The sequence below is a fragment of the Egretta garzetta genome, unplaced genomic scaffold, assembly GCF_000687185.1.
Source record: "Egretta garzetta isolate BGI_Z169 unplaced genomic scaffold, ASM68718v1 scaffold539, whole genome shotgun sequence".
Lineage (NCBI taxonomy): Eukaryota > Metazoa > Chordata > Aves > Pelecaniformes > Ardeidae > Egretta > Egretta garzetta.
In genome coordinates this window covers 1,208,966-1,234,981 of record NW_009260760.1, presented here as the reverse complement: position 1 = coordinate 1,234,981, position 26,016 = coordinate 1,208,966, and the positions used below count along the sequence as shown (strand labels likewise).

The 26,016-nt window shown below is 36.3% G+C and overlaps 1 protein-coding gene across 3 annotated transcripts in view; it reads right to left on the bottom strand.

Moving 5' to 3' along the window:
- ZNF385B (zinc finger protein 385B) overlaps positions 1-26,016 on the bottom strand; it is a 138,868-nt gene that overhangs the window by 22,123 nt on the left and 90,729 nt on the right. For all 3 annotated transcript variants that reach the window (XM_035901441.1, XM_035901442.1, XM_009646025.1), the window contains 2 exons: positions 14,894-15,004; positions 1,879-2,041 (listed from right to left, as the gene is read on the bottom strand). In XM_035901441.1, the coding sequence (XP_035757334.1) occupies positions 1,879-2,041; positions 14,894-15,004 (274 nt within the window). The remainder of the gene's footprint in view (positions 1-1,878; positions 2,042-14,893; positions 15,005-26,016) is intronic.

The following is a 26,016-nucleotide window of genomic DNA, read 5'->3' as shown; positions in this document are numbered from 1 at the left end:
AAGAGTAGCTGAACAAAATTATGGTTTGGTTTCAAGTCCATAACCTGGTAAAAATCCTAATCTCCAAGCTGTTCCCCACCTCTGCAACCAGCATCCTCTGCCATATACAGAGAATTTGGCAATTCAGGTTTTTGTCCTCCCAAACATCCCACCTGCAATCTCCTGTAGAGCAGTAACAGGCTCTAAGGAGCCTCCCCCTTCACAGAGAATCCCACTGTTCTCCTAATGGGAAGAAAGCATTTAACTAAATCGCTACTGTGATTTATTTTTCATGTAGAAACACTTGCAGTGGTATAATCCAACAGAAACAGATGGTAATCTGTCTAATTTGTGTGGAGTAATTAATAGCATAAAACAACACACTGTCAAAACACAGCAATATAAAATATCAAGAGCAGGTTTCCCTTGCCACTGATTAGATTATTTTATCAAAAAACTGAACGTAGGGGTGTGAATGATTTTAGGTACCTTGCACAGAGAAGAAGAAAATTAAGTCAGGGACAGATCTCTTAGTCTGGCAAAGGAAACACAAGACAGATCCAGACTTATGGAAGAGATTATGGAGTTTGTAAAAGATGCTGAAATTTTGTTATTTGGCCCTCAGCCTTTGTCATAGGCAGGAGAGGGCATTCTACAATTACATTATCACAGAATGCATTCTTAACGTGTTAAACCCTCTAAAATTTTAATTGATATCTTACTTAAGCAGTTGTCTGAGTTCTTAAGAGCGTACACCTGGAGCAGTAAGCTATTTTAACCAAAGCTATTTTTGATATTTCAGAGAGTAAAATATTTATCAAATATTTTAAATCTCTTTCCATTCAATAGTCCACGTTTTATTTAGATCAATGGTAATTTGCTACTTTTCTATAGTAACAGCTTGTTTACCTGAAGATGCTACTTGGATTCATGTTATGTCTCTCAAACCTAAAATGTGATTTGCTAGGTGAATCAACCCAAAATTTGGGACCCATTGTCATTGCTAAGGACCCAGGAAAAGACAGTTTTGGCGCTGCTGTGAAGAGAGCAGGATGACAAATAGCCACTAGTATGGATTTTTTTTTTTTTTTTTTTTTTTTTTGGGGGGTGTGTGTCAGAAAACTGTCTGTGACATTCACCTTATGGCAACTGAGTCAAGCTCAGTTCCAGTGAAGAGGATAATAAATGGCTACGAAGGCAGAAGCAAATTTATCAGAAGCAGTCTGTTAGACCAGCAGTTGGGTAACCCACAGTAGGTGCTTTCTCCTGGGTAACAAGCACAGTATTTCAGACTGTCAGCGAGCTCAGGAAATTCTCCCGTTTCATTCAGTAACAGAACACTGACAGAGACTCAAGCAACTCCACCGCAATTAGTGTTACTGATCTTCCTCAGATTACTAATATGGAAAAAAAAAAAAAAAAAAAAAAAAGAAGTGATGTTGAAGCACTATTGAGCTGTGGAAGTCAGGAAATACCCACACCATGAGGCTTCACTACATTTCTGTACACGTGTTTTCTTGTTTCAGCAATATTATCCTATTCAGAAACTAAAAAATTCTTACAAAGGTTTCTTATGCTTCAGCTAAATACATACATCTCAGGCTTGCCCCTCCACCCACATCCATCCATTATTACTGTATGAACAACATCCGTACTTTATAAAAGTAAATTTCACAAGTTTTAAAAAAAATAGACTTTAGCATTCAGGGACACCAGATGTTTCACAGATGTGAAAAAGCACATATCAAAATACCAAAACCAACCAATTCTGTACAATAAAGCATAGCAAATAGTTTAGAAAACCCAAGTCATGGATCACTCATGCAACCAGATTCTCTCGTACAAACACCAAAAAAAGGAGAAAATAAAGAATGTATAGAACAAAAAGTTTTCATTGACCTGATTTGTCAGAGATGTTGGCTGTGACTGGCGTGGTGGAGCAGCTTGTGTTAGCCTTTGCGCTGTCCTTGGAAGAACCAACTTTGGGTTTATTTTTCGTTGCCTCTAGTGCTTTGACCTTCTTGGCATGTTTACTTCCTTTGTAGTGGGCCTCGGCCTGGCTCTACAAAGGAGAACAAATCAGGCTCACTTTTTTCTGTACTTCTGTATAAAACAATGGATGACAAGGCACAGAAGTGAAGCTTTCAATAGTAGGCACCATATTATTCCACCTAGAAAATTTTAGTAGCTTTATACTAACAGTTTTCCTAGATGTAAGTTCTTACATATTCAAATGACAGGATTTTAAAGAATGTTACATGTTTTCAGTAACTCGGAAAGAGAGGCTTCAAGATTACATAAAGCTCTGTCACTCCTAATTTAATTCTTTGCCTCCATGGTGCTTAAAGATTTAAAGCACTACACAAATGTAAACACATCCAATTGAGAAAGACGCTACTCAACTTTCATGTACTGCTCCCTAGTCTTTATTGCTTGTAGTTAGAAAGGTGTACCATGCTGTAACATGATTAAACAATCCATTTTTCTTTCTGTTTGATCTAGCACAAAAGTCACAAATATTTTCATCATTACACTAACAGCAATTGAAACAGGCATTAATGACCTTATGACTTCACTATTAGTTCAAGCAAGAACGGCTAAAAATGAAGGAAAAATTATATTTCTATAAACTTCAGTAGACCCAAGTAAAACACAGAAAACTAAATACTTATCAGTCTTGATTGTTTCATAAATTGCCTTGAATAATATTTTCCAAAGACTAAGAAAATTGGAAGCTGAAGGACAGGAGCTTATATTTATTATCTTTTTTTTTTTTTTTTGCTAAAGCACTTTATATAGAATGTACTCTTCTTGGTCTGCCCAAACAGAACAGTAGAAATATGTACTGACATGCAATGCTTACTTCACCTTTGTCTTAAAACTATCTTCAGAAACTAGGCCAGTGTTTTTGAAATGGCACAGCTAAAGCTAGATTCATAAACAAATGCCCATTTTTTCAGTGATTTTGAGTCCCCATTATTGTTCCTGACTCTACGTAACCAGCTGCCTTGACAAATCAGGCCAATTTGTTAGGTGCAAAACTAAGGAACTACATGCTTAATACAAACTCCAAAGTTTGGAAATTTCAGCTAATGAATTTAAATGGCGGTTTTTTTTTTGACTTCTTAAGACATTAATTTACCAAAAACGGGTAAGAAATGCAATTTTATTCAAAACACAGTATATTTCCATAACATCCTACTACTTAACAATAGCTTTGCATTATTAGTATTTCCAAACATCATTTAAAAAAAATTATTTCAGACATACTGCTAGGTGCCTCTATTGAAGGTTACATATTAACTAAAAAAGTTAATATTGTAGTTTATTTCAAAGTAAAACACTCAGAGAAAGCATGCTTCATGTAACCAGATGACCACACCTTGGCACCTGGCATGTAAAAACATCAGTGCAAGTAAACTTTTACTATGGTTCATGCAAATACACATTCTCTCTTTTCAATTGATTAGGACCATTTCATTTAGTTCACTGTGTTAAATGAAGCGAGCCATGAAACAAGTCACTTGCTTTTTATAAAAAGCAACTATAACATCTAAGATGTTTGAATTCCATAAAGAGTGCTGCCGTAACAAGGAAAATCATTTTAAGATCAGCAGAAATAGGCATTACAATACAGTCACCATGGGACAGCATGTAATAACAGTTTTATCGTATGGTAGAGTGTAAGAGAAGGGTAGAATCAGCTGCACCAGACAAGAGAACAGATACTGTGTTGGAGGCCTCACAAAAATTATATGCACCGTCAAAACTGATGGAGAGCTGCCCCTAAAATAGAGGAGTGAAATTCATATACACAAAAGCTTCTTCAGTGACTATACACCCTGTGAAACAGTGCTTTCCACCTCAAGAGGTTAGTGTATGTGACATGTTGTGGCTGCAACTTTTTTTTTTATAGGGGATTTCAGTAAGCAAGCATTCAGTAAGAAAGGCTGCTAGGTAAGTTTTACTTGGAATTCATTTGAAACTGAGATTTTAAAAAACCTTTATTATAAAACCAGTAAAGAGTCTACTCATCAGTTGTTATTAAACTACTTCTTGATTTTAAAACCTTTGAAATATTAACATGTGTACAAACACAGTTTAAGGATTATAAAGAAACAACTAAACAGCTATACCACTACTACTACGTGCACTACTTAAAGGGACACTTGTCAACTTCTGGGGTGGACCTCTTCAGTTCTAAATGTGGGGAGAGGAGCACAGATCTGTTTGCACCCCATTATGTCAATGGGCCTTACACAGGCACAGGAGTCTCACCCTGTCTCTCTCCACCCTTGCTGGGTTTTGCCCATTTCTCTTAAGCTTTGCTGTTGCTACATGATGCAGTAGAAGGAGTGTTTGCCATCAACAAAATTAAACAAACTATTCACACATTAAAGCTTACAAAAAGTGAAGCTAAAAATTGAGGTGTATGTATACCCTTTCTGTTCCAATACTGTTAAGTAATTGCAAATACAGGATTTTCCACTCAAGCATTCTCAAGTTGATGATGTCCCTTTAAATATTTGAACTCTATGCTCTGCGCATATGTGTGCTGTTGATAGGATCATATGCTGCCTGAGGCCAAAGCTATAACATAATAGACATAAGTGCACTCAAGAGAAAGACTTAGTAAGTCAATTCCTTGATAATAAGCCTTTCTGCTGATATTTGCAATAATAATGCCTGCAATATCAGTAATAACCTACTACAGTCTTTGATTCCCTTCATTCAATCCTCATATAGTGTACACATGAGACCTGTTGAGAACAAACAAGCCCAAACAATTAAAATTAAGATATCCATAAACACAAGCAAAGCCTCATGGAAATGCAGTGAATGGACTCACTTTTGATTTAAGTTTTGTAATTATTACAATATTTTTATTATCAAATTCATAGTTGTACTTTATAAGGCCAGAAGGTATTGCTATGACCATCTGAGTAGGGCTTCTGAAAACACTAGCCTTTTCCAAAACTGTTTGAACTAGTCCATATTCCTTTGGGGAAAAAAATTGTCCAGCCTTGATTTTAAGTTAGCTAGGGATGGAAAATCTACCTTGGCTAAATTGTTTCAGTGCTTCACTTTGTCGTTAAGTACATACCATTTATTTCTACAATGAATTTCTCTAGTTTCAACTTCCAGTGGCTGGATTTTCCTAAACCTTTGGGTTTTAGGTTCTATCAAGTCATCTCTGTTCTGCGACTGGCAACCCAGATACTCTTTTCAAACACGAAGCTAGAGGAGCATTCCTTGAGGTACTGAAGCAATGTTTCCTAGCCACATAAGCGCTATTTTCTAACCCTTTCAGATATATCTGAACTTCAGAGGTTGCATATTATCCAATGTGGGATAAATAATTTGATTCAGTTGCCTTTTGGTAACCAAAATGCAGTATCAACACAGAACTGTATTCTGCGTAACCGTGTTACAAAAACCATTGGAGTTTTCTGGAGTCATAGTAAGCAAAAGGAAAAAGGACAGCTGTGGGAATCTGAAATTGGAACTCAAGTTCTGATTATTACTGGTACAAATTATTCTGATTATTAACGTCCTGCTCATCACTAACCCTAGTTTTATCAAATATTTGCACAAGTACCACATTAAAGGCAAACATATTTGGTCCAAGTCCCATTTAAAAGTTGTTCTGACACAAATACAACAATACAGTACAGGCTATCAGCTTTGTAACATACATTATTGACATAAGCCACGACATACAGAATTCTCAATTTTAGTTAAGACAAGAAGCCGAACATTTATTTTCACTTCCTCTGATAATCCAAAGGAAGTTCTGTACACACAAGTTTTAAGTCACATGTATAAAAGAAAGATTATTTACTAGTTTGAATATAAACTCCCAATAAAATATAAAATGAAATTAAAAGTAAATATCTTAGGGATGCAATATTTTAAATGGATACTGAATGTACTTTTTGATCATCATTAACTAAGCTAAGTACAACCAATTAATGCAAATTCCATATCATCAAAACAATATTTGAGAAAATAAAAAAAAACTAGGAAAAGCCAAAATAAAGATATGTAACTTTAATGAATCTCTCTGTGCTCATGTACTGTGATGCTTTTTAATTGCATAATAATTTATTCCAGTGTACAGGGCTGCATTTACTTTAGGGATGAATCAATTCTACAGTAAAATCATTTATCTGTGCCACAATTCAATATTACTGGAACATTTAATTTTTTATTTCAAAATGATTAAGTTAAATTTATTGCTTATATAATCAAAAGGAAATGTCACCATTGAACTTCTATTATTATAATTTTAAATGAAATGCTTACTAGATTAAGCAGGAAACTTTTTGAAAAAGTGGAGTAAGAAAATATTTCATGTGAAAGAACTCTCTACCTAAAAGGAAAATCTAATCTCCACTTGGTTCTAAAACTGACTGTGGTCTACTAGCTTGATATAAACACATTGCAACATTTTAAAATGGATTCCCCCTACTTATCACAAAGTCTAGTAAGGTTTAATGAACAGGAAAAGCTGCAATAAATGTGACATTAAACACCAGAATGCAAAGAATACCTTTATACTGCCAGACCAAATTCCACAAAAGTGCTTATGCATTAGCCTGGCATTACTTTTTGATCAGAGGATGCATATTTTAAGACACTAAACATATGTCTAAATCTTTGGAAGATCATGGCTTACTGAAAAGCTGTATTTTGAATTTGGTTGCAAATAATTAAGAATATCATTGACAGACAAACAAATATGCTGTTTTCTCCCATCAGTTTTCAAATTTCTACACCATAAAATGGTTAGAGGATGCTGTCCTCTCTCTAAGCAATCTAGATTTGTAGTTCCATTCACAGTCTTTAAATAATAATTAAAAAAACGCAACCACTTAAACTTTCCTTTTTTTTTTCACGAAAGTCTTCTTTGCTATAAGGATTAATGACTTGGTTAGAAAAAAGGACAAGTTTTTCCTCTCTTCAAAAATATATTTCTTTGAGACACACAAATTATCCAAATGTTACATTTAAAATCTAAAGTTAATTGCTACTTTCAACTCCAAATTACTAAGTTTGAAATCTAAGCATCAGGATGTTAAACTATGAGACTACACACGTTAGCTTTATATACTAGATTGCATCTAATAAAACATCAACAATGCAAATCATCTTTTTATACATGTAAACATGCTTTCTAAAATAAATGTGAATACCATTAGCATATTATAGTGCTTAAAGTAACCTCAGTAGCTTTACTATGCATAAACTTAAATATGTGCATATGTATAGATATGTATGTATAGAAAGATATAGATAACCAGGAAACATAAAGATCATAGAGATTCATTGATACTGTTATTACCTTTAAGAAAACTTTGAAATTCAGGTAAGACTGCAGCACAAAAGATTACAGAAAATTATCCCTGTCAGGAGCAATGACTGACAGTATATTTGAAATCAGGACTATTCATTTTGACAGTTCATAAGTGACTGATTTTTTGAATCTATTTGGTGTGTGAATGACTAATTAACTGAATTTATTACTACATGAAGAGACGAAACATTAACCTACCAGATCCCTTCAATGACAACCTGATGCAAGGTTTGACTAAGTCTAAATGGTTCAGTGCATATGTGTGTGAGATCAAGATTTTTTTCAGGTTCCTTCAGGATGAGCTGAAGTAGCCCTTCAGTAGGTCTTGATGGAATTAAGATCATTGGACCACCAACACTTAAGCAGAATGCTTGAATCTGCTACCACATTATCCAGTCTGGCAATTAACATAGAAAACTAAATAGATGTAGAGCAGCATGACATTAGGAAGAAGAAATACAGAAATGAAGGGAGACTCTGAAGTATCCCTGTGGGAAGTCCAGATTCACATCTTAAGTTCTGCAATACCACGTGAGTGCCATAACTAAATGGAACTGAACATGGCAGCTCATAGCTCCTATTTCTTCTCTGTTGCTACTGCATCTTTTTAAAGCAGGAATTCTGCTCTGGATGGGAAGTCTTCTCAACAGCAATTGTATCTCAAATGCTGTATTCATTTGGTGCCAATACAATGGTGATCTCCAATGAAAGATATTTTGTTGAAAATACCACAAAAGCTTCTGCCAATAACAGTTTGAACCACATAGACAATTTACAACTGGAAGACTTAACAGATATGTAATAGTCCTGAAAATTTCTATTCTGCTCTGGAGTATCTACAAAGATAAATTCTGCCTGCATACCATAAAAAGTTTTACATAAATTTAAGCTAAAAAAAAAAAAAATCTAACATGTCCTAAATATAGCCATAACACACTGTAGAAAGACCACCTCTCAACACCTGCATAACCGCCCACTTTTATACATCAAGCTGATTCCAACTCCAGGGTACATACCACTAATACAGTATTTACTTATTTTATCATTATTTCAGAATACTTAAAACATCCTCACAATATACAGGTCTTTATCGTGAATTATTAATAGCTTGAATTACCCAAGCTTATTTTGAAATCAATAGAATTTGTGTCTGAAAGATATAAATAAGGCCTAAGTAGTGCTGGAAGATAAGTAATAGCATTCTTGTAAAAGCATGGATCTAAGCAAGGCCATGACTTCCAGAACTCCTGACAACTATAGAACTCCATCATAACTACATAGTCTCAAGTACAAAAAAATTCATTGCTTTTGCAGGTGCACCTCTTAGTGTGGAAGTAGCTAAGCTCACCATAATTGCATTACATTAGGCAGTAAGGAGACGTGGTCTAATGAAGTGGGTGCAGCATCCCTGTGAGAGCTCTCCTAACATGGCTGCAATGGCAGTGGTCCTGTTACAGAAGGCAAGACAGGAGGAGCACAGAGGTGTTTAGATCCATAACATATTGTCATTTTAATTCACAGTGGGTCCTTAACTATAAAGCTCCCTTTCTTAAAACACGAAGAGGTCTACCAAATGTTTGATCACATAGTTTACCTGTTAGAACCATATTGTAAGAGTATGCATATTTTTGTGAGGAGTATATAAATTAAGAAGAATTTAGACTAGAATAATAACTTTAATAAAAATTATATGAAGTGATATATTAGTAAGTGGTGTTTAAAAATTTAGTTTTATCTCATTGATATTAATAATAGATGTAGTTGAAGAAATCTGCAAAACTGAAGTTTCCAGACATTTGTTACACCAAAGCTATGCATTATTTTTTCAATTCTGTTCTCAATGGATTTCTAAAACCTAATTGCTCCAAACTGTAAGGCAGATTACTGTCAAAAAGGATACAGAAAAATCGAAAAGCTGTGAAGCTCAGCCATGTCATAAGAAGTCAACTTATATTTTAAATATCTAACCAAACTTAGTTAAAAGCCCTGTTAAATAGCTGTTATTTGAACAGAACTTTCAACACGTTATAACCCTGTACCCTATAATCATGCAATATTTCTGTCATGTTGGAGCTAACAACTTTCATCATTTTGTCAGTTCTGTCTACAAAACAGAAAATTACCTTCACAGGTTCCTGAGATTTATGCTTTTAATTACCTCCTATCCGCTTCACTACCCTCCATACCCAAAGAATCAATATAAATGGTCTTATTTATAGGGAAAATGTAAAACATTTGGCAAAGGACGATGACAGTTCTGTGGATTTTTATTTGATGCTATTGATTATTTTGTGTGTTATCTTTTTGACAGTATGAGTGATTCATTCAAATTTGCAAAGTTAACATTTGGTAGTACCTGCCTCAACTTCAAACATTTGCCTTCTGGCTTTTTAAAAAAGATGATCGCTATCATCACATCTTTTTTATTAGCTACAACTGCAGTCGAACAATAAGATGACCTTCAGTATCTCTTCATGCCCAACTGTTACATCTGCTTTTTTCTCATCTGCCTTCAAGGTGTTTTTTCTTGATTTCTGAGTCTTCACAGGTGACACCAAAAAGCAGTACCGACTTACAGTCATTACTCAGAGAGCAACACACTGCACGAACACGTTTATTTCAATGGAATGATAGCCTATCAACAAGATGGTACCTACCAGGCTGGATCACAGCCAAAGACCTTTCTACAAGAAACAGGAAGTGTGCAGAGGGAAGCAGATACCTCTTTTAGACATGATCAACAGATGTAAAACTCTGTTTTCCAAAAAAACCACCACAAAACAAAACAAAAAACAAACACCAAACAAAAATCCATGCTAGCATATTGTATTTGTGAGTTTGGAGTGCAGAGAGGTCTGGCTGCTGAGGAAAGGGACTGGATAAGCACTGACATTATGATATATCGCCCAAGCTCCAAAAACTCTGTGGGCTATCAATACAAATAACGAGGGAGAAGAGCAGAGAGAAGTTACTTGAACATAAGGTGATGATTCGTAGATAAGGAGAAAAAAGCAATTCTGCAGAAGTCAAACAGGTATCCTTGCAACTGCAACACACTTTTCTCTTATAGCTGCAAGCTACAGTGTCAGACGCTACAACAGAATATTATAGACATCTCGGGCACAGTCCGGCCAAAGCTCTACAGCTGCTGGAGGGACTTATTGCCACACAGCAGCTGCAGGAGATGCTGCAGATTCATCTGGTAGTCAGAAGGAATGAGAAAGAACAAGCCAAGAGTAGGCAGAGAAGGAATCTATGTGGGACAGAACACAGCCATTCTTCCACTTGCCCTGTTGCTACTGGACCCTCTTACGGGTATCATAAGGATTCAGCAAACTCACTCAAGTTGCTTTTTGTTTCTGCTAGAACGTCTGTAATATAAATAATTAATATCAACAAACCAGACCTATGCAATTAATATGAAAACTTATTTAGCAAAGCTTATGTACAGTCCACATAGATATAGCATGGGCTTGGAAGGAATCCCAGAATTATTAAAAGAAAAAAAAAAGTTTTCAAGGGCTAAGCTAGATTTTTCTCAGCATGTCTTGCTTCCTCTTGGTGGAATACAGTTACGTCCCTTGCTCTGGTGGCCTTTAAGCAAGCGTAAAATCTGACTCACTATCACAATCTGTTCCATGAAGAGGATTCTTCCTCTTTTGCTGCATGGTCTCTGGTGGTAGTAAATATAACTGAGATATTTCTCTCTTTTTCTGGGCTGGCTTATAACACAAGACCATAGCTTGAACTTCACTGACACGCTACTCATTGCTGCACTGGAACACAGGCTGTTTCATCGTCAAGTAGAAATTAAAAGATAAAATGGTGTTAACAGATATTTTGATGCAAAGATGGAAACACCTATGTTTATTTTAATATACTGGAGCATATCCAACTGTAACTATTAATGGATGGTGTTGCTTTTTTTTTTTTTTTTTTTTTTTTTTTTTTTTAAACAGTTACCCATAAAAGTATGTTCCTCTACATAACAGAATAAAGTTTATGCAGGCTGGAATAAGTATCTCATGGACTAATCTCATCAACTACCAATCCTCATGATGCTATCCTTCCTAAGTTGAGATTTCCAACTTAATTCAACAGCAGTTGACTCCTGGTATATACTATTATTAAAAATTAGAGGTCAATTAACTTTCTGCTATTTCTTTTAATGCTTTTTCTCCTCATTAAATCCTTCTTCCCCCCCTTCAAAAGAAAAAAAAAAAAGAGAAAAGGAAATAGAAGCAAACCTAATGAGTGGGGGTTCAGTTCTAGAAACAGGCATACAATGTAATCTGGGATGTCTTTAGGTATCCTGCCTGACCTCCAACTGCAGGTCCTCTGCACCTAATCCCACTCTAAGTACAAGTTAGAATTTCCCTCCATCCCTGATTACAGACTTTTTCTTCCTGCAGATAGCTGCAGATTTCTGCCTCTGAATCCGATGCCAGAACACTCTCACCAAAGCTAAACCTGCAGACACACTAGCAGAAGAAAACTGAAACCTTTGCAATTTACTCTATTAATTTAGTGGGAGGTTTGACAATTTTAAATTGACTTGTCTGAATTTTTTTGGTCTATTTATCCAGACCAGTGAGTATCCACAGTGTGAGGAAAAGATTGCAGGCAAGAAAACCAATTTTCTTCTCACAGCTGAACATCCACTGGTCTGTATGTTACTCATGCAATAGATAAAGCGCTGCTAGAATCAGGTCAGAATCTTCAAACACCATGCCATTGAAGTTCATTTAGGAGAACAAAAGTAAAAAAACCTACTTAATGGTTTATGTCTGTCATTTCTATTTATTTTGCTTGCATAATTTAAGACAAAGGAACCTCAAAGGAACAAAATGCCCATCAACAAGAAGGAGCATGTCAGGCTTGCAGAGCTAGAAGAAACTGAGAGCGTGAATGGCTGTACTACAAATCTCCTTCTGCAATGTGCTATAATCAAGGTTTCTAATGCAGGTTATCACAGTTTGATGCCACCAGAAAAGCTCCCAATACATTCTTAGGATGTTACAGGGTGGAACTGATTCACGGAAAGATACAACAGTGACAAGGTTCACAAATATCTGACTTCCTTTTCCCCGATCTGCAAACACAGGATGGATTGTAAAGACCATTCCACCCCCTAAGCATCATTTCACATTATAAAGGGGCCAAAAAGAAAAATACCAGCAGAGTCCAGATTCTTATTTCTATGAAGGAGCTTTTAACAAGCTAAGAATGAACTATGCATCACCTTTTCAAGGAAAAACTGCCTCAAGAAAATATTTGCCTACATGCATGTGTGTGTGCGTGCAAGAAAACTCCATCAAGGGATTATGCCAGAGTCTGCAGAGCTCAGCTGAAAGGCCATTAGCATTACTTCAGTGAAATTATGACAATGCAGATTATGGGAGGGTGGTGGTGAGAATAATATCTGAATAAAATAAGACCTCACTCTCTCAGGGGGAAAAAAAAGGCAGCAAACACTTAGATAAATAACTCTCAAGGTCAAAAGACCGAACTTGGAGGAAAGATTTAAAATTTTATGCAAGCTTCCCAGGAGAAGATGAATAATCTGATGAAAGGCTAGATAGCTTTTAAAATAGAGGTGCTATACTATGAAAACTCGTTCTCCAAGCATGCTGTGGTTATGAAATATCTGTGAAACTTAAATTTATATTTAAGTATTTTCTAGTATTAATAGCACTACCAGAATCTCAGCACATTCTAAAATCAAATTTCCAGATTGTTTTTGAATGTCCTGGTAAAGCAAACTGCTGTTAGAAAGTAAGGAATTGCATTTTTATCACTAACAGTCACGATACTTCATCCTTTCTTACAACCACCCATTACAAAAGGATGATGATATTTTCTAGTAACTAGAACTGAGCATACTGATTACATTTAGAAAGAAAGGAGCATGATACCACATGCATAGACCCGCCCCAGAAGAGGAAATGAGGCTACTATCTGCCATGCTTTTGTGATGCCACCATTGAAAGCAGAATACGATATGCACTTTTTGTTCTACTTTGTGAGTAAGTCTAGATAGAAGAAAATGCTTGGTTGGCAGATGTACAGAGTCATATAATATTTCAGCTCTTTTTTTGGTTTGAGCCACTAAGTTGTGATTCAATCCATCTGCTTGAAATGTTGTTTGTCCACCTGAATGTCAGTGCAGACAAAGGGAGCAACTCCTCTAGGGACAGGACCCCTCATTCTGAGGGACCCTGGCCTCAGGAGGACAGGGAAGACCAGGAACAGACTGAGCGGCCTCCCTGGTGACAGAGCAAGGTCCAGCTCAGAAGCAAGATTCAGATTCACGGAGCCCAGGGAAATTTAACTTTATTGTTTCTTTGTTTTAATCAGTAAAAGTAGGTATCTGGACCCAGTATCAGAGCAGAAAGGTTTTTTTGACCTTAAATCTTAAGCTTAAAGAGGAAAGACAGGTGAACTAAGTTTTAAATAACAACTTTTGAAATGGGTTAACTAAGTAGATATTGCCACTTCAAAGAAAGTTTAATAAGCTTGTCAGAGGACAACAGATTTAGAAATCAATTGAAGGTAGGATAGCACTGCTTCAAAATCATTACTAGCCTAGACAAGAAAGCCAAACTGGGGAAACCACTTCACAAGACACTTTTCAAAGTGAAACGGTAGAGGCAGAGAAAATCAGAGTAATAAGTATGGGTGCTTTACTGCGAATCTCTAGGAGCACCAAGCAGTTGAAGGCTTTGAGGAGTTGCCTGCAAACTATTTCTTAGACTGAAATTATAACAGCAAAATATATAATGCTAGCACATGACTTTAGGATTTGTTCTTATACCTGAGGTCAACAAAAGAATCTGAGAATTTTGGGTGGGCTTTTTTATTACCTTAATGACATTACTAAGTAGGTAGTAAGGTCATAATTTTCTTAGATGCAGTTTTCTTGAATTTGTTTAATTTTCAAGCTACTCAGGAAAAACATTAATTGCATATATATTTTAAACATATCAGTCAATGCACTCTTTTCTAATACATTTTTTTTAATTGCAGCTCAGAAAACAGTTTCCCTGAACTTTACCATACTCAAAAAGACAGCTAGAAGTAAATGTTTATATTTATTACAAATGAAAGTTACTGGGAGAGTGGCTTTATTATGAAATTAGAAGACATATTATCAGCAAGGATGTGGGAAAGAGATATTTATTCTGGAAGAAGAGCTGGTATGACATGGAGAACTCACAGGAAAGATTTTCTGTTTGCTTCCCCTACCCTTTTTAAAAACAAACAAACAAAAAGATTTTTTTTTTTGCAGTACCTCTTGAAGGTTACTGGACTGTCAAATGGGATATCATCAATGGACGTGGCATTGGTTACCACGCCAGACCTATTCAAGAAAAATCAGGAAGACCTCTATGGACTTCCACCTCTGAGGGGACAAAACATCAGCCCAGCAGGCTGAGCAGAATGTAGGCATAAATAGAATGACTTGTTTGGGAAACAGAGGTTTAGATCAGTTATATCCATTGTACAAAAAAACCTAAAAAAAAAATTTAAAAAGGAATGAAAATAGCCAATACTCACATCAGAGTTAAAGCGAAGCTGGCAGACATTGCAGGAAATTACTTGTTTCTTCTTTGGGGGAATGGACACTCCAAATGTATGGTTTATGACTGCTTTTTGCACAGGATCCATCTGGAGAACAAACAATAAGTTTACAACTTTTCAGGGCAATATACAGTACAGAAGAAAAATAAAAAATAACACTTTCTGCTGGAAGCTTTTTCTTTACTTTTTTGAGATAAAAAGGAGGAAATAAAATTTCAGCCCTCATAATAATTAGAATTAACACACGTTAGGGAAATGCTAGCATGCCAGAGTTTATAAAGAAAAGGCAGCTCCGTTGTTGCTGCCATCCTCAGGCTACTAAATAGTTCCTCCCCAAACTCCAACATCCTCCGTGCTGCAAGGCCCTTCTATCGCACCTGAACTGCAAAGAGCCCCTGAAGGCCTTCCCCTATCACCTGCTGATCCAATAGCCACATTATGAAAAACCACTTTTGCCCCCTAACAAATCACTGTCATTCATCGCTGCTTGTTTTTCTGTTCAGTGATAGATATTAGCACTTATTTGGAAAATATTTTCTCCTGAAGACCTCTTTGTGAGAGGAGGTCTTTTGCAGGCTCCATCAGAAACATCACTTGCTGGGAAAAAGGGTTGCAATCCCCAAACTTTTCCATGCAGAACTGATGAGTGACAGAGCCCACGGGAAGGCTGAAATTTGGAGGAGCACACAGGGAGCCTTTGCACCAGGAAATGGTACCAAAGTTACCACATTTCAGAAAGCATTTTAACACTGTGAAAAATGTGAGATAAGTGAAGCACTGAATATATTAATCCTAAATTTGACTGAACATTTTCAGGAACGAGGAACTGATTACATCTTTGCTAAGTACTAGGACTCTTGTTGTTCATCGGTTTAGAATATCCTCAAGATCGCAGAGAGCTCTGTTGTTAACACTGTAGGAGCTGGGGAATGGCACTGCATGTTAAGGAAAAAGAATTTATAACTGCTACTGCACTGAGGCCTCAATTAAGCATAATACATCATTTTTCCCATTGTGGCATGGATACATTAAAATTAACATCCTGATCAAAAAAGATTCAAACATTTTTCTAATTCACATAGAACAGAATATCTGCTCTGAGCTCACAGCTGACCCTGCTCCGAACAGGAGGCTGGACCACACGACCTCTGAGATCCATTTCAACCCACAATATACTATAAGCATCTGTGCACATGTGGTCCTCCATCCCTATTGAAGGTAAGAAATGGATTCTGAAGAGGAGAGAGGAAAAAAAAATGGCAGTCTACAAGAAAAGATAAGTGCTCATTTCCCAACCATGTTTTTAAACTAGCACAGGAGAAAAAAGTTCAATTTGTTATAAAGTTATATTTTTTCTGAAGGTTGCTTTGCAGCCATAGTGATGTTTTTTTTTCCTTTGCAGTATTATTTGAAGAAACCTAATCTGGCTGTTTAATCTTGGATGGTACACATCACATATTTGATACTAAGCTGACTTATAAAAGGAAGTGAAAAAAGTTGAAGTTACTGATTAATAGTTAAATAATTATAACAGTAAATTAGCTGCTTCCAGACTTTCTAAACCTGACGATAGAGATTGCGATTTCCCCTTAGTACACATTTAAGCTTCCAGGGAAGCCTGCACTAATGAGCATTTTCTCCACATATGTGCACATGCTTAAACACACAAATTCAGGAAAAACACATTGCACCATACCTGCCTAAAAAGATGTTTTCTGATAATCAGTTACCTAACTTTAAACACTTAACAATTTTTTTGTGGATTGCCACTACATAGGTTTCTTGCTACATTCCTTTTAAACCAAATGCATGGTTTTGCAAATGTCATCATTAACAAATTTTCTGGAGAGTTGATACAATTTTTATCAGCTTTTCCCATTAAATACTGTATTTCATTGCCATGGGGTACCATATTTAGACAATTAAAAAAGTAAAGACACCTTGTCTAGAATGAACTACTGAATCATTAAATGACACTAGTGTTGTTACAATGAATGTGATGTAGTCTCAAAAAACCCTAAAAGATATACCCTTATTTCTTGTTTCCTCTGTTTTTAGAATATAATCACAGTCCAAAGTTTAAAAGCTTAAAATAAAACAACAAAAAAACCTGTTTCTGACTCGTACCGTTTATTGCATCACCCTGCATAATATATCACAATTATACATGCAGATTAAAAGTTTTTTGAACATCCATTTTATAATAGATATGCCAGTCAATATGCATTATTACATTTATTATATATATTAAAAGATCGCTGTATCATTAGGGAATAGCTTTTTTTTTTTTCCTTAAGTGGAAGATACGGTTTGCTTTTCAACTTAACTACTCATTGTTAGATCAGGTAATCTAGAACAAAAGGGTAACACTGAAATGTACCTCAACCATTTGAGATGTCTGAGATCGGTGAAAAGAAATAGCAAATATACCCACTAACGTCTGCAGTCCTGTTTAAAAAAATGAAAAGGCAAAAAAGCAGCAGTGATCACCGATTCCTCTGTGCGTTCCAGATACCAATCCACAGCGCTAGCGTTAGGCAGTTCAGTTCAAAACCATACAATGCACGACTAGCACAAAGTCCCAGTTTCAAACAGACGTAGCAGCACAAGGACAAACTCTCACAAATAATACAGCTCATGCTGCCTCCAGAAAGCACCACTCGGGATCCCTAGGGGAATGGTTAATGATCCTTCTCAAACCGGAGCCCCATGTGTAGCCTGGTCACGATTAGAATTCAAGAAGTGCAACATTAACAATTAATAGGTTTTAAATATATCAGAAACTGGGGTGGATTACAGTATGCTGGAAAAATAAAACAGTATCTCTGTTAGAAGATTAATGCTGCAGGGTAAACCGATCTCAGATGACCACACAAAATTATCCTTTTCATTGCAGGGAGGGAGGGAGTAGGAAAGAGGGAGAATGTAATTTGTTGAGGTATATATTAGGAAATAATGCAGCATACATTGCCCGGTGGGGAACACTGGTATTTAAAAAACAGTTCTATAAAACAAAATAATAACAGAAGCTAACAGCTACCACAAATGCAAATAAAAATCTGCACTACGCTGTTTATGCTACAGGAAGAATTAATAAAGTGATTCACAGTGCTCTGGTAGCCATAACCAAGTTTAAGAACCTTTTAGTCTTGTTCTCCTATCTCAATAGGTTTAATAAAAAGTTTAAATTTAAAAATGTCTTTCCAATAAAGTTGACGATACCACCTTTTTGCAACAACTCTCCTTAAAACCTCCTGAACTATTGAAGTGAGCAATGATTAACAGAATCTGGACAGGTTTCAGCAGTAAGCTACTACTAATTCTATTTCCTGATTCCAGAATATGCAAACATGAGAAACACTCTACAACTACTGAGACTGGCAACAGTGACTTTCAAAGCACTTAAAAAATGCAAATGTAGCAACAGACAAGCCAAAAGCACAGAACTGCTGAACGATGCCGAAGCTCCATCTACCCTATCATTTTATCCCCCAAAACAATCATATGTAGTTATCAAGAGAAGACCAGGAGCAGCACAAACAGAAATGGTATTTCTTCCAAATATTTTCACAAGGTGCACATATTTTTCCCACCAGAAATTTTCCAGAGAGAGGTGTTTTCTGTGTATTTGGTAAATCCCAGTGACTTTCTCTTGCATAGTCACCCCCTGAACTGATGTAAAATATTACGTCCGCTCTTTGCAGCGAGTTCCAATGCCTACAACGTGCTGTGTCAAGAAACAATGCCTTTTGTTTAAATGTAGCCCCATGCAACTGAATTTTATAACACCTGTACCACATCCCAAGTTATCTCTGTGTTGCTCAGTCATTCTGTGCATGGAAACTATTCCATTCCTTTGAGCATCCTTGTTGCTTTTCTCAATTCTACACAATTTAACAAATTCAATCAAATATTTTGATGACATGGACAGAAACCATATACAATACTCAGGGTGGATCAGTACTGAAATCTGAGCTGATGTTTTCATGGAATGATTATTACAAACCTGAGATCTCGCTCCCAAGTGTTAATGGCCAATTCATAGCATGTTACTTTCTATGTGAAGTTTTCCTTACAAGAGCATCACTTTACATTTACCTAGATGGAACTTCACCAACCATTTATTGTCTGGCTTCTCAGTCTCATTGTCTTTCATGATGTTTTGGTCTTTGTCCTTGGAGAACAGCATTAGCAAACTTTTTCAGCTCACCTTGCAAGTGTCTTTTTGGCATGTAAGGATCCTCTTATGCCAATTTAGTTTTCTCAAAAGTCTTTGCCAAGGGGTTTTGTAAAAACCCTTTTGGTAATTCAAAATAGGCCAATTAAAACACCTTTACTCACATGTTTGTTGACCCCTATAAACAGGTTTGTAAAGAAGGATTTATCTTTAAAAAGGAATTACGTTAACAATATACAGGCAGTTTACAGTATGAAGTGTCCTTTTATACTATTCTTATTGGGGTTTCTATTAATTTGCCTGGCAAATATTCGCTGCTCAAAAGCTTACATTCTCCACGGAATGGGTTTAAAAAACTTGCATCACATTTTCCACCTTTCAGTTCTCAGGTACAGAAGCAGTTTTATATGAGCTGTTACACATTATCATCAGTAATTAAAAAAATTCATCTTTGAATTCTCGCATAACTCCTGCTACCAGAAACTCTCCCTGCCCTGCTGTAAGTCACGGTACCACAGATTCTCTTTGTGCCTTCTGGGAACTGAACCAGACTACTAAAAGACATCAAAGTAGGCATAGGAAGGAGTTAAAAAAATGAGCATGTGCATCAGGAGAACTCTTTCAGTGAAACTGAAGTTCTGGTTATTTTAAAAGATCTCTTTACACATAGCAGACAGTACAAACACCAACTGTGAGCCTCGGAAATAAATTCTGTTGATCCTGTCAAGAGGTAAGCTGCTGCAACCAGAAAGGTTAGGTTATCACTTCTAAGCCTTTTATTTAAATGAGGTGACACTACATTGCAAGAAGAGCTGCTTTTTGTGATGTTGGAAATCCAGAATATTCGTATTAGTTTTTGCTCAGATGCAATCTCCAGTTTAAAAGTTTGGAGAAACCCAGATGCTTACCCGAGTTGAAGCTTTTGGTGCTTGCCTAGTATCCAAGGCTAAATTGCTGGTTACACATCTGAGCTAGTGATAGTGCACTGATTTACATTTGTCATTTTTAGCTAATGACCTAATTTTTAAGCTTTCATTCTCTTCCTGATCTACTTAGCTATTGAACCATGCTAAGCATGTTTCATACGTGCTGTTGCTATCACTCCAACAAAAATCTACACCCAAAAGCTCTGTCTTCTCCTAACAGCATCATAACCTTAAATCTGCATAAGGTTTAAAATTGTGATTGGGAATTTATGCCCTCAGTTCAGTTACCTCTCATCATGATGTAACTCTTAGAAAAGCACTTGAAAACAGAATATTGATAAGTGGCTATAAGAGATTTAACTGAGTATCACTTAACCACTGGGCATTGAGAAGCTTCTGAAAAAACACTGAGAGTGGCCCTATGGCATACTGTGTTGTTTTGCTCTGATAAAGCAAAATTTTAAACCGTAGGTGGAACAAACTGATAATATAATCCAATGTTTCCCTCTGGCAATCGAAGGGAGAAAACAGTGGCATATATAAATTACCAATGCAGGGGCAGTATCTATATTAAGTTCTGGGATTTTTTTAAACCATTGGACTACGCTCCTTATTTGTGTGCCATTATTACTATAATGATGATGTAAGTAGGCAAACAGCAGCAAACATCCTGCATCCTTCTAGACTACAAGGCCTATGTGAACTCGTCCTGTGTTTCAGCTCCAGTTGTCAACAAAGCTGAGCACACTGTCACTTGGAGAATGACTGTATGCTGAAGCTTATAATGAATTTTGCCATATATACACAACCTCCTACCATAACTGTACATATTATGATGACTAAAGTAGTGACAGTAGTGAATACACATGCTCAACAGAGCACATATTTAAAATTCCCAGCATAAAATCAGGAACATTAATATTGTCATGTAATACTTGGCACGCTTGGCCAACACAAACTAGCAAGAATCTGTTCTCTCCACATTCATGCTGCTTTTGTCCCAACAGGGAACATATTTCTCATTTGGCTAATGCTAAGTGTAATTTACTGTTTGAACGAATGCTATACTGTTATACATTTCCTTATTTGTTTTGCATCACCAGGAACACTTGAGTCAGCTCTACTGATGGAGCTCTACCTGAAAGGAGGTTGTTGCGAGGTGGATATCAGTCTCTTCTGACAAGTAGCAAGCAATAGGGCAAGAGGAAATGGCTTCAAGTTGCCCCACAGGAGGTTTAGATTGGATAGTAGGAAAAATTCCTTCTCCAGAAGGGTTATCAAGCACTGAAACAGGCTGCCCAGGGGGTTGAGTCTCTGGAGGTATTCAAAAGATGTCTAGACATGGCATTTAGGTGCATGGTTTAGTGGTGGACTTGGTAGTGTTAGGTTTATGGTTGGACTCAATGATCTTAGGGGTCTTTTCCAATCTAAATAATTCTATGATTAGTAAAACTTCCATTTCTTGTGGGAATGCCATCAATGCTCCCACGGATTGACCCTCCTTTACTAGTGCAGAGGTGTCCCCACAGAGCTGTATTTCTGTACAGTGAACTTGCAGTTCTCTGAACACCACCTCCCCACATCTCTACCTCTATGCTCTTCACAGCATTTAGGGATTTGAAAAACCAGGCAGATGTAAACAGCCAATAACCAAGCCTGGGGAAGGCTTCTGTAAGATTTCCAGCAGCTGATTCAGAGACTTGTTGAGAATGTTTACGTAGAACAGAAAGAATAATTAATTTACAACATTACAGGCTTTTTTACCATAATCCTGTGGTCTAACTGAGGGTTGTTTTAATCACATTCTGTTGTTTAACAGGCTCTCTTAATGTAATTACACATAGCATATTTGCATAGACCATGAAATCTGGATCTCATTGAAATCAAACCTAACCACACTCAGGTTGCAGTGAGTCCATTATTTACTTGTGGTTTTTTTTTTTTTAAATTCTGAGTAGATGTCTTTCCTCAAGTGCAGAAAGACACAAGCATCCACTAAGAAAAAGAAATCAGACCACAGGGACTAGTATCTCCCTCCCCTCTCACATGGTGCCTGAAATACAATAACAACATTGTACTCTGAAGACAAACCTCTCTGACTGCAGCTTCTCACTGTGTTTGTCTCTCCCCCTCTTGATCAATTTGGCAGCAAGCTCCAGCTTCCCTAAGGAAAACAGTGGCTGTGATAGCCGTGACCCTCTGCACACTACTACGAGTCACTAAAATCAGTCTGAAGGCATTTTAAAACAAAACAAAAATCTTGCTGTAATTCACTCGCTAATATGTTAGATACTACAGTTATCCATGAAGAGCTGTTGAAATAACAATGAATACTTAAAAAATAAAAAATAAAAAAAAAAAAAAAGGAAAGAGACACCTTTGGAGTGTACAATTCTACTTCATTTTTAGTACAGGGCAACGAAAAGGGCACCCAGAGCTGGGAACAACCTTTTATGTCTTAAAAGAGGTGAAATATTAATACATTCAACATCTTCATTTTCCTTTTAGAGATTAAGGTTTAGCTAATTTCATTTTTGCAAATTCCACATTATTTCTGTTAGCAGAGTTGCAGAGCTGGAAAACTGGACTTGGGAGACTGATTTTCTGTCTCTGGCCACTAGCAGATAGGCTTCCCTCCCCACTTTTTTATGTCCAGTTCTGTGGCATAATGCAGACCCACTTGTGCTACCCTCTTGCATGTTTCCCTTTTAAAGTCCAGCTCGCATGGAAAAATGAAAAAGAGGATGTGTCTGTTTTTGCAGTTACACAGAATAGCAAAAGAGATATCCACAGCAATTCACAGGTTTGTTCTAGGCCAGAAGGAACCATTACGTCTGATTTCCTGAAAAATGCGTGACACAATTTCATGCACTGGAGAGTTTCAGCCCTTCCTATTATGATGTTTGATAATTTGTGATCAATGAAAGCCTAAATTTTTGGGGTAAAAAACACAACTGCCAACACCTTGATTTCCAACTAAGATAAATTTATAAAATCACTGGGGAAACAATGCTAATAAATTGATTATTCCCACAGTTAAAATCTACATTTTACCATTTCTATTATAAACTGCTTGGTCTAGTTGTGCTTCACTATTAAAGGTCACCCTAATCTCACAATAATCAAAGAACCTTCTGAATGTGTAGGCACTTGCACACTGCAATCAGATCAGCTCTTAACCTTCTCTTTGATAAACCAAGTAAGTTCCTTAAGCCTCTCACTATAAAAGACTTGTTTCGTTTGGTAGGTTTTCTCTGACTCTTTCAGATTTTCAATATGCCACTGAAACACAGGTACTAAAAGTTAGAACGATATGCTCAAATATACTTTACCTACTTAATTACATCTTTTTTGTTTTAACAAGAAATGCATTAATCTTCTTGCCTCAACATCAAATGGGGAAGCACAGTCCTAAATCTTTACTGACATGCCCATTTACCCATTTTGTGTGCTAGGCAGAAGTATTTTCACCATCACACATCCTTCTCTATCTTAGGATGTGTCCTGACCCAGTCTGAGAGAGGGATCTCACTGAAATATGACCAAACTGGGAATCTTACGCTGAAGCAGAGACTGCTTTCAGTAGGGTTTTCACTTAGAAAGTCTAATTTGCAAGACTTTGTTGAACCAAGCTCAGGAGGCCAAGAACAATTCCGTCTTCTCTGTGGAATTTTGTTTCTCCTAAACCAGTCCAAAATAGTGGTTTAGACCAATATAAGAAAAAGGAAAAACATTCTACACTGTCCAACTGAAATAAAATCAGGGATTTTCTAACCTTTTGCTCTTCTGTCCTCCTCTGTCTTTGCAACTTCTCTGGCTTAAATCAAGAAACTCTGATATTTTAAAAAAAATAAATAAATAAAATCAGGTAAATAACTTTCATCTCTCCCTACCCCTCTCTTCTCCCTTTATAATGTGATATGATTAAGCACAGAGATCAAAAGAGAGTTGAGAAAACACCGTTTAATTTTTTTTTACTACTGTTTTTTCAGAGCTGGGAATATTTCCTCTGCCCTTCCTTCCCTTCACCCATGGATGTGTTTATTGCATGTTAAAAATAATTTCTGGTTTAGAAAATCATAATTAGGAAAGGTTTAGAAAAAGTGTTCTAAAAATTAAATACTGTTGCTGTTTTAGAAACTGTCATGCAAAAGATTATTAAAATTTAATATTTGATTCCTGTAGAAAGACTTAGCCCAAAGAAAGAATTGGTGAGACACCACAGCAAAAAAACATTCTGTATCCGGTCTCAGTTTCTTATAAGGCTTACTCTCAAGTGAGGATATAAATACATAAAAAGATTGCCTTTGTAATGTGAACAGCAACAATAGATTTAACCCCTATGGTAAAAAAATGTCAAATTTTCTGCTTTGGACAAGGTTGGAGATTTTTGTAGGTGAAATAAAGAAACAGAAAGCTGCTGAAAATGTTTTGGGGTAAGACAGAATTTCCCCCCAAGCAAATGGAGAATGAGGAAAAAAGCAAGTATTGCTTTTTTATTGTTATTATAAATGGAACCATCTTTAAGTAACCAGCAGCTTCTTTTTTAATGCATCCAGATTACTCCTCTACCATAGTACAAGACTTCGTATCTGTAAGATGAACTTTTAAGGACCATGACAGACCAAACCTAAGAAAAAGAACAAAGTCAAGTACAAACCCAATGGTTAAACCAATACTGAAGGAATATGACAATTTCCCTTCCCTTTGTGGCTCTGCTGGCTCACAAGTTTAACTGTACATGAGTCACTTCACCTGAACCTTGTATCGTTAATTTGTAAAATGGAGATAAAAATATTTGCAACCTCACAAAAAGGCTGAAAGTTCTAAATAATGTGTTTACAACTCTTCAAAATTGTCAGATGGAAGATGATATAACTGCTATTTATTATTAAGATTGCGGTTATTCTGAACACTCAGCTGTGTTCAGCTAAACAAAAAAAGAACCACTACCAAAACTATCTTGCCCCCAGATCCAGCAAAAAAGAAAAACATACTACAGTTTGAGACTTGATGGAAATCAATAACATACTCTGAGAGCAAAGCTGTTCTTGTTGTACTACCTATTACCATCTGACAGTAAAATAATACAAATTGGTAAAATAGTATGAAAAATTACTTTTCATTAGAATCCTGCCAAAAGATTCAAGCCCAGGAGTTTGTAGTCAGAAAAGCAGCTTAGATAACATGTGGGGTAAACAAGATTCCTGATTTTTCCTTTGATCTTTGAGATGGTCCTTAGAGCAGACCCTTAAGAAGAAAAGGGTCATATCTAAGTTTTGCTGACAGTTTTCTTGCTCCCAGCCTGCTCCAGAACACCAACACCTCAAAGACGAATGGTATTCCGTTAGGTAGATTTGAATTTCCTCTACAGTTCTCAACTGCGCAAAGAGAGGTTTAGGGACAAATTCATGGCTTTGATTAATTCTGTGAACAGGAAAGAATAAAGACACAGGAAGCCTAGTCTTCTGAAATGAATGAATATCATTACCTTTCACATATTGAAAAAAAATCTAAAAAGAGGTTAAATTATATGTGTTTGAATATAAATGTATACATTTGAATATAAATGTATAAAATGGTTGAATATAAATGAGAAGCAAACCAGAACCAAGAATTGCATAAATATGCTAGCTGACAGCTGTCATCTACTCTTCACAGTAAATAAGGAATAATAGGCCTTCTTAATTTAAAAAATCAATAACGATGTTTCTGGCTTGGGTGGGTTTTTTTGACCAGTGCCACACACTACACAAGCAGCCTTTAAAATACTTTTGATTTAAAAGCACTGTATTTAGATATGAATCTTTAATGCAACATTCAATTTCTAATTAAACCTGTCCTGAAACTTAATGTAGTATCAACGTCTGTGGTTGGTTTGGGGTTTTATTTTGTGTGGGTTTTTTTTATTTTAAATCTAAGTAAAAGACACAAAGCAAGGTAGAAACCTATCTCTTCTAACAAATACATGAGCAAGAAATGTGATCCTCTTTCCC